General features: G+C 35.8%; 1 protein-coding gene across 4 annotated transcripts; it reads left to right on the forward strand.

Annotated features, from left to right (window-relative positions):
* The first annotated feature begins 907 nt into the window (after nucleotides 1-907).
* On the forward strand, nucleotides 908-5,428 carry LOC113285608. 4 transcript variants are annotated; one of them, XM_026534431.1, is made up of 9 exons: nucleotides 908-1,423; nucleotides 2,077-2,168; nucleotides 2,711-2,830; nucleotides 3,174-3,313; nucleotides 3,678-3,797; nucleotides 4,269-4,323; nucleotides 4,440-4,603; nucleotides 5,013-5,092; nucleotides 5,213-5,428. In XM_026534431.1, exons 2-7 carry the CDS (start codon nucleotides 2,117-2,119, stop codon nucleotides 4,481-4,483), a joined length of 531 nt encoding a protein of 176 aa, XP_026390216.1. In that variant the 5' UTR covers nucleotides 908-1,423; nucleotides 2,077-2,116; the 3' UTR covers nucleotides 4,484-4,603; nucleotides 5,013-5,092; nucleotides 5,213-5,428. The 4 variants fall into 4 exon arrangements, with proteins under 4 accessions (XP_026390216.1, XP_026390214.1, XP_026390215.1 ...); XM_026534429.1 differs by lacking the exon at nucleotides 908-1,423 and adding an exon at nucleotides 1,446-1,733 and having other exon boundaries at nucleotides 2,691-2,830; nucleotides 3,194-3,313; XM_026534430.1 differs by lacking the exons at nucleotides 908-1,423; nucleotides 4,269-4,323 and adding an exon at nucleotides 1,446-1,733 and having other exon boundaries at nucleotides 2,691-2,830; nucleotides 3,194-3,313.
* Nucleotides 5,429-9,162: the final 3,734 nt, after the last annotated feature.

A 9,162-nucleotide genomic window follows, 5' to 3' on the forward strand; every position in this document is an offset into this window, starting at 1 on the left:
AACATATACTAGAGTGTTAGTGTAGTGAGACCAGTAGGCATACATGGAAGAGATCACATGATTAGGACAGTGGTTCAAATTATAGGAATAGCTAGAGATAGAAGTTTTTATAACATGAATGGAAAAAAGATTCTTATGTAATGTTTTGGGGGATATAAAATGCAGTATGAAATAGAATGAATCAAAATCTTACCCTCAGAAAGCTTAGTCAAACTTGTATACAGATACATACCAGGATTTAGATTTGCAGGTTCCAAGCAGTTGACCCTTATACATTGGTAGTCGAAATACTTCAGAGCTAGAGAGGGAGATTGTTGTAGATAGATATCAAGCAAAGCCTTATGACCCAATTTAGAGCTTATTCCAAGAACAAAATTGTATCAATTATAGCTACCACTAAAAAATATCTTCAGAGAATCATATCTGACGTAAGGATTTTCTAGATAGAAAGTGAGATAGTAATTTCCAAACTGAGCTAAAACGAATTGCCTTGAAATTGAGATACTATAACTGAATAGAGCTTTATTAGAATTGAGATTGGTTTGTAGAACATTGAAATGCAAAGGCAAAAAAATCTTGGTTTCCTTTAATTTGAAATAAACTCTAATTCTATTTTCAATTGAAGCAACATCTGTGAGATGAGCACTGGTGATGATCAGGTGTTTATAATTTTTCTTGGAAGGGGAAAATCCAGCTTCCAATCTGATGTAACTAGTGATTCGGGTGTTGTTAATGTGATTTGTGTGATTGGTGTTGTATGTGATGACTGTGATGCTAGCGATGCTTGTGATTATATTCATCTGTTCTGTTTCGGTGATTGGGTTCTGGGTGTGTTTTGAAAAATTGAACTGGTTTGAGTGGTATAATGTATCCATAGAACTCAGAAGAAGAGAAGATTAACTATTGGTGTAGTAATGCATCATTTGAACTCAGATTCATAAACGTTTTCGAGCGGATTTTGAAATTCAGGTAACGACTCCGGTGAGATTCGACCGTTTGGAACTAGCCGTTGTAGGAAGACGACACTGAGTAACGGCTAGAATAGGCAACAGACGGGAGAACTCGGGAAGGGGAGAGAGGAGAGAGGGGAGATCTCATTTCGTAGCCGATTTTTTCTAGCGGTGCTTCCACAGAATCTGTACACAATATTGTAAACCTCACAAAGATCACAACTAGTTATCCAATCCATTACAGATGAGGTTCTTCTTATACAATGGGAGAATAGAAACATCTTAACAAAAATAAAACAATTGAGTTTAAATTTTGAGCTTTGTACTTTTTCTTATGTTAGCAGGAGAGATAATCAAGTTGCAAATGCATTTGCTAAATCTGTTAGAAGCACTGTTATAAACATCAATCTGTCTAATAATTTTCCGGCTGATTTTTGTAGTCTTCTGGCAAGAGACAATCACTCTCAAATCAGGTAATACAATCTTTTATTTTATCAAAAAAAAAAAGAAATTTGTTTATTAAAAAAAGAACGCAATACAGAAAAAACCTACGAACAAACCCTAAGAACAAACCTAGGTTTTCTTCCCTAAGAAATGCTTCCAATCTAGAGAACAATATTGCAATCCAGAAACCATAATATAATTATCGTGTTCTTATTCACAAGTCGGCTGCCATACAACATCAGAGAAGAAGGTTGGGTTTTTGTTGGATCGACTAGCACGAGCGTTGTTGTTGTTGTCGTTAAATCAAAAGATGGTGAATTCGGAAAGATTGGTGTGCAGGTATTTTGCTAAGGGTTTAGTTTTGAATTCGGAAGCCTGGAAGAAAAGTCATCAAATCAAGGTTTTGAAGATTATGAGTGGTTAATGGTTTAGGCAATATGGGTTTGTGTTGAATTCGTTTTTTGCAGGGAAAGAGATATAAAATGTCATATCTCAACCAACAGCAGTATACACAACAAGTGTTTGGCAAAATTCCTGGAACCACCGGTTCAATTAAATCAAAATAAAAAATTGCAGAAACCAAATATTCTTAAAATTGTTCCTGGTAGTCAATTTATACTTTCAAGATCTATGTGATGTTTTTGTTCTTATCATAACTGTCGAACTCTATGTTTATTTGTAGGATTGCTGTGTACAAAACACTCTACACATTTGGAAGTTATATGCCTGATGTCATGGCTGCAGTTGACCAGTTAATTTGGTCGAAAAAATTCGGTAATTTGATTTATCTTAGCTATGATTTACAAAACTAATTGATGCTTCTGAAAAAGATTGATGTTTCTGAACAATAACTTCCTCTTTGCATGTTAGTAAAGTATGTACTTTTATTTGCTACTCGGAATTAATTTATTGAGCCTCCAATAATTGGAAAATTTTATCAATCGCAATAAGCTATCCAACAGTTTTACCCAAATCATTGTTCATCCTGAATTCGTAGGTTGTCTATCATTATGATTGTTGGCGGTTTTGAAAAAGCTTCCAAGATAACCAGTATTGTTCATATGCATGTGAAGTATAGATGTTACCTGTTACAGATACTTGATTAGTAATCCATATTCATATAAAGTTTATTTGTCGTCGATAATGGAACTATATTCTTTCCTTTTGAGTAATGGCTAAGCATTCATTCCATATTACTATTGATTGTTTCTATTACTGTTGTATCCTTATAACCCTGCTTTAATCTCAAAACCGTGTTCGCGTCTTCTTACATAATTGTTCAACTCTATGTATTAGTTTTACTTCTGTGGTTTCAGGTGATAAATTCTGTTACGAGTTGGAATTCAATTGGAGTCGAATATTGCTACAATGGCCAAAAGCCTTTGCCCGCACCTTTCTTAGAAATTGCAAAGCAGTCTCCATGGGTTGGTACAAAGGTATTACTGAAACCCTTCGTTTTGTATATTATATAATGAAAATCAATAGTTCAGTGGTTGCTCTTAGTTCTTTTATGACCTAAGTCATTTACTTAGGTTGACAGTTTAGATGTTGTTTCAGTTGAGATGTTGTTTCATTTTTGTAATATGCAGCTTCTAGAATGTCTTAGAACTTCCATTTTCGTCGATAATGGAACTATATTCTTTCCTTTTGAGTAACGGCTAAGCATTCATTCCATAGTACTACTGATTGTTTCTATTACTTTTGTATCCTTATAACCCTGGTTTAATCTCAAAACCGTGTTCGCATCTTCTTACATAATTGTTGAACTCTATGTATTAGTTTTACTTCTGTGGTTTCAGGTTATAAATTCTGTTACGAGTTGGAATTCAATTGGAGTCGAATATTGCCACAATGGCCAAAAGCCTTTGCCTGCACCTTTCTTAGAAATTGCAAAGCAGTCTCCATGGGTTGGTACAAAGGTATTACTGAAGACCTTCGTTTTGTATTATTATATAATGCAAATCAATAGTTCAGTGGTTGCTCTTTGTTCTTTTATGACCTAAGTCATTTACTTAGGTTGAAAGTTTAGATGTTGTTTCAGTTGAGATGTTGTTTCATTTTTGTAATATGCAACTTCTAGAATGTCTTAGAACTTCCATTTTCGTCGATAATGGAACTATATTCTTTCCTTTCGAGTAACGGCTAAGCATTCATTCCATATTACTACTGATTGTTTCTATTACTGTTGTATCCTTATAACGCTGCTTTAATCTCAAAATCGTGTTTGCGTCTTCTTACATAATTGTTCAACTCTATGTATTATTTTTACTTCTGTGGTTTCAGGTTATAAATTCTGTTACGAGTTGGAATTCAATTGGAGTCGAATATTGCTACAATGGCCAAAAGCCTTTGCCTGCACCTTTCTTAGAAATTGCAAAGCAGTCTCCATGGGTTGGTACAAAGGTATTACTGAAGCCCTTCGTTTTGTATATTATATAATGCAAATCAATAGTTCAGTGGTTGCTCTTAGTTCTTTTATGACCTAAGTCATTTACTTAGGTTGACAGTTTAGATGTTGTTTCAGTTGAGATGTTGTGTCATTTTTGTAATATGGAACTTCTAGAATGTCTTAGAACTTCCATTTCCCTCGGATAGAAATTAAATTGGAGAATCTGTTAGTTCTTAACTTCCATCTCTATGCATGTTTATTGGTTCTTTCCTAGGTTTTTTACTACCAACACTTATTATATTTCCCTATGTCTGTTAGTTCTCTACCCAGGTTCGCTAATATTGGGATTTTATTAAGAACACTTGAATCAATTTGTACTGAGCCTTTCAAGAAATCGATATGATTTCAGAACTTTTTTTTTATTTTTGTTTTCATTTTTCCAATGCAATTTTGGAGTCTTATTAAATATTTGGATATATATACAGATAGTGATGATGTTCTGTGGAGATCCACTAATTCCTATCATTGTTACTCCTCTGGGTATGGGGAAAGTGAAACCACAACACTTCACAAGATATAGATGAATAGCAGAATTGCAGCTATGATCATAATGTTGGTGGCTACCGGGATCTTACACCGTTTTTCAATCAATGCAGGTTCAGACCCATTTAGTAATTTCAGTACAGTGGTAGTATTATGAGTTATATATTCAACTGGAACATGGTATGAGTACACCAACCGGTACAGGGGTCAATCTTATAATAGTTGGAATGGTTTGGGTGAACTGTTTCAAGGGTACCTTGATGATGGAACCATTAGGGTAAGTGATTAAACTCATTTATATTTTTGCACGTCTTAAAATAATGAGTGTTTTGTTTGATAGTTTTCCCAAATTTTTTATTCATTTTGATAATTGTCAAGAAATTTTGTCCAATTTATTCACCGATACTCTTGAATTCATTAAACTAAATGTTACTGTACTAGGCCTTGAACTTTGCTTTTAATGGTTACTTTCTTTACTCTTTAGTTTCAAAAAGGACAAAGAGGTTTACTGAGAATAGTTCACCGGTAATTATCAGTTAGTTTCTTATGAAATGTAAGAAGAACGGTTGTTTACAGCATTAATAGAATTACAATAAAAAAAAGAGTATTTTTAAAACCCTAATTATGTTTTAAAGGTATTGTATTTTACTTTGATCTCTAATGTCTCTTATTTTTTGTTGGATCAGAGTGTTAGATAATGCAATGCTGGCGAAGACTGTACTGAGAGAGGTCTTCAAACACGGTGGTGCAATCATACAGTGAGGAGGTAATGGTTAAAGTGATGCTCTAACTTTTTCTTTTTGATCATAATTTTCACATTCTCCATTTTCCTCTGTCTTGCCGTCTCTATGTTTTCTAACTATTTTGTTTTTCTCATTTTCTCCAGGCGTTGCTTCTTCTTTCTTCCTGTAACGTGATTACATTGTAAATTTTCTGCATAATACTGTAAAATTCGTGGCAACTATTTAATTTTTTTCACTGTTTAATTGGGGGTATGGAATGTTTTAAATGTCTATGTAATATATTTGATTGGTAGAAAATTTATTAGGTCATGTTTGTTGTATGGGTACAGTTTATTTGTTTAATAGATTGGTGATTTTTTATTCTTATTCTCGAAGCTCCTCGAACCGAGGAACGTTGCGGCATCACCTTGAAGTCGCCCGCCAATTTGTCGGCTCTACAACATTGCCATCACCTCTGCATTCTAATAGGAATATTAGAATGCAGGATTTCCTATTTTTTGTCTGATATATCAAGTTGTCCAAAAGTTATAATGAAACTTTAAGTTTGCTAATTTATAATAAAATGGTGGTGGTTAATTCTGAGTATGCATCGGGACGGGGCGAGGGGAAGCCGAGCCAAGCATGCATTGAGACGGGACGAGGCGAAACCGAACCACACCACGTCAAAAAGCTAAGCATGCATTGGGACGGGGTGAGGCGAAGCCAAGCCACACTAAATCAGAAATCCTAAGCATATTGGGACGGGGTGAGGCGAACCAAGCCACACCAAATTAGAAATCCTAAGCATCATCGGGACTGGACGAGGCGAAGCCGAGCCATACCAGATATAAAATTCTATGAGACTGGGTAGGGAGAACCCCCACGATACCAAATAAAAATGCACGACGAGCAAGGTAAAACCACATCACAACAAAATAAAAATATGGTTAAAAGTAAAAAGAAACTAAAGATGATTTCTGGGTCTTCCCGAGCGTAGCACGGGCACAAAATCTAGTCTGCATAATCACTCCATTGTCATACACCTTCACAGCACCATCTCATACATCATCTGCATCCACCAACTTGCATACCATCTGCATCACCACCTCCTCTGCATAATTATCATCCATCACCTGCATACACTACGTGCATTCATCTCCATCATACACCCACAGCATAGCATCACCATCTTTACCACATGCATACAGTCCACATCAATCCACCAGTTCTGCACTTCATCAGTTCACCTGCATACTTGCATATCCATCATCTCATACATCTACAACATCAAAAACAGCAGCTGCAGTCCATTCCATCACCACCACCAGCACTTCCACAATCCATCGCCAGCTCCTTCATCCGCAACAGACTACCAAGCATCCATATCAACAACAAGTGAGCACCACCAGTCGCAACTCCATCGCATCCAGGCCATCACCACTAGCTACATCACTTCACGAGCTGGACACTTTGTGTCATTGGTTTGAACTATCTTTTAGTTTTGTTTGTAGCTTGCTGTTTTGCTATATTTGATTATGAACCCCAGCAGCTAATTGCATCCTTATTAGGGACGATTTTGACGTCCGAAACTTGAATTCGAGTTGATATTTGAACCGCCTATTTTATTGCAATTATATTATTATTGCTCATTCTCTACTATGCCAATGATGTTTGAGAATTATTTTCCAATCGTTTAAGTTGTAAATTGAATGGTTGTTTGATATTTATATTGCTAGTTAAGACCTCTTCGACCCGTAATTGTCTATAAATTCTTAATACAAGTAGTGATATATGAATATTGACGATGGGATTTTGTTAAATATTCGTATGTATTGATTGACACTAGTAGATGAATCGAACTTTTGTATTTGTCATTAGGAATAGCCTATCTCACGGAGCTTAATGCATTTAATTAAGTCACACCTAGAGAGCATACTTCTAGGAAACTTTATAAGTAGAATCCGGTAGTCGAGCGCTTCCGTGTCCGGTGAATTCTTGAGATTACAAGATATTTTAGTGTACTAAATATTCTAGGGTTATTAGTAATTAGTGATTGCAGAAACGTAGCTATATTGATAAGATTTTTGTTCCGTGGCTGAGAAAGAGTCCTTGATCATTCTCATCCTCATCGTTTGCATTTATTTTTTTTGCATTGTTCATAAATCGAATTGACAACTTTAGCTCAACTCTCCCTTAGGAACGAACCTGCTTGTCATTGTACTACTAGTTAGTATAAGAGAATTAAGGAATTTCTTTTTGCGAGTTCGACACCTCCAGTTGTGCGTAAGTTCAATCAATTGTGAATCCAATCTTTGGTTGTTGATTAATTTGGTTGACACTTGGATATTGGATTTTGATACCGTCCAAGTTATTTCTTATATTCAACCAGGCTCGCAAATTCCTATTTGTTTGATTGCAGATTGAATTGAGAAATTTATATATAACTCTTTGATATACTTTTCTTAAGATTGAGTCTGACTGTCTAGTTGATTCTCTTGAAAGTATAATGAGTTAGTCCATACAGATTGCTAAGCGAAATATTTGGTGTGGTTTTAAGACCCCTGCTTTTTCACTACCTAATCACATAAAAGAGAACAAAACCACACACATATGTACAGAAGTTTAATAGAAACAAGGGAATCAAAGTAAATAGACTTATATATATATATATATATATATATATATATATATATATATAAGTTGTTTCTGGTGAAGTTAGATACTTATGCACAATTGCATAAAGTCTTTCTAAGCACAACTGCAAAAGAGTCTTATGCACAACTGCATAATAGTTACATAACCGCTATGTTCAGCTTAAGTACAAAAGTGTGAACATAATAAAAAAAACATAAAAGCCATCAATGTTAGTTGCTTGTATGCGTGATATACGATGGCTGAGATATCCATGAAGCATAGCATATCTCCAGAAAAGTTGATTCACCCTTCTAATCATATTGGATGCACATCTTAGGATGAACCATGTATCCTCTAATTCCAACATCTTGAAAGGTTGTTGCTGATTTGTTCGCTTTTACAATGCGCTCAGCTGGCAGGAGAATGCAATCAAGCGAAACCTTTGCAATATTAGGTGGTACAGGCGAGCCGTGACACATAAGTCCAAATTCACCAGTACAGAGTTTACCAATCGCGATGTTTTCACCATCCATGTTAAGCAAGGAACATTGTTGCATATCACCTGTTGCTGATCGAGCTGGAGATACGTGTTCACTAGGTGAACTTAAGTTAACAGGTGAGGTTTCAGGAGATAAATCTAAGTGACCATCTGAACCAATTCCATGACCAGATGAACACGCCTGATCATGTGAACTAGTCGAAGCAACATATGATGCTGGCATTGCAAATTGCATATCCTTCACAATGTGACACAATGATCCAAAGCCGCCGGTCGTAACCTCTATCTTACCACCTAGTTCATCCACCTTATGCTTCAGAACTACTCCCTCCGTACCACATATATAGGCGGAGGGACCAGTTCTCTTAGATTAAGAAACCTTTTTTGATTTCACAAATATCCATGTTTTTTTCTTCTGTTTTTCCCTTAATTGTATTTCCAATGTCAGAGACATGTACCCAATTGTGATGATTACCAAGCAAATAAATAGGGTAGTAGAAGTAAAATATGGTTTTGAAATTTTCGCTCCGCCTATATAGTGGTACAAGGAAAAATGAAAATTTTGCCTATATAATAGGTACGGAGGGAGTACATCTTTACACTTCATATCATACACTTTAGCACGCGCAGGAGCAGAACTATCAACTTGCGTACGAGAAACGGGGCCAACAACACGAACCCGTCTCCTAGAATCCTTTCCAAATGCTTCAGTCAATGCATCTGTGTTTTCTGGGGGGCTACCCACATCTTGCAACTCTTTGATCTGTTTTTGCCTCAGCCTGCGGTACCGAGCATAAAATTTTGTATTTATAAATCACGACAAAAAGTATATGTATAATTTCAGAAATGATATAAATGGAAAATAAGCTGACTTGCAAAGTATGGTTCTGCACTAGGTAAAATTCCCCAACCCTCTTGTGTATGAGCTTTTATCCACACATCGGAGGTACCGACTTCTACTCCAGGATTGGCGCTGTCCTA

This window comes from Papaver somniferum, chromosome 6, assembly GCF_003573695.1.
Source record: "Papaver somniferum cultivar HN1 chromosome 6, ASM357369v1, whole genome shotgun sequence".
Classification (NCBI taxonomy): domain Eukaryota; kingdom Viridiplantae; phylum Streptophyta; class Magnoliopsida; order Ranunculales; family Papaveraceae; genus Papaver; species Papaver somniferum.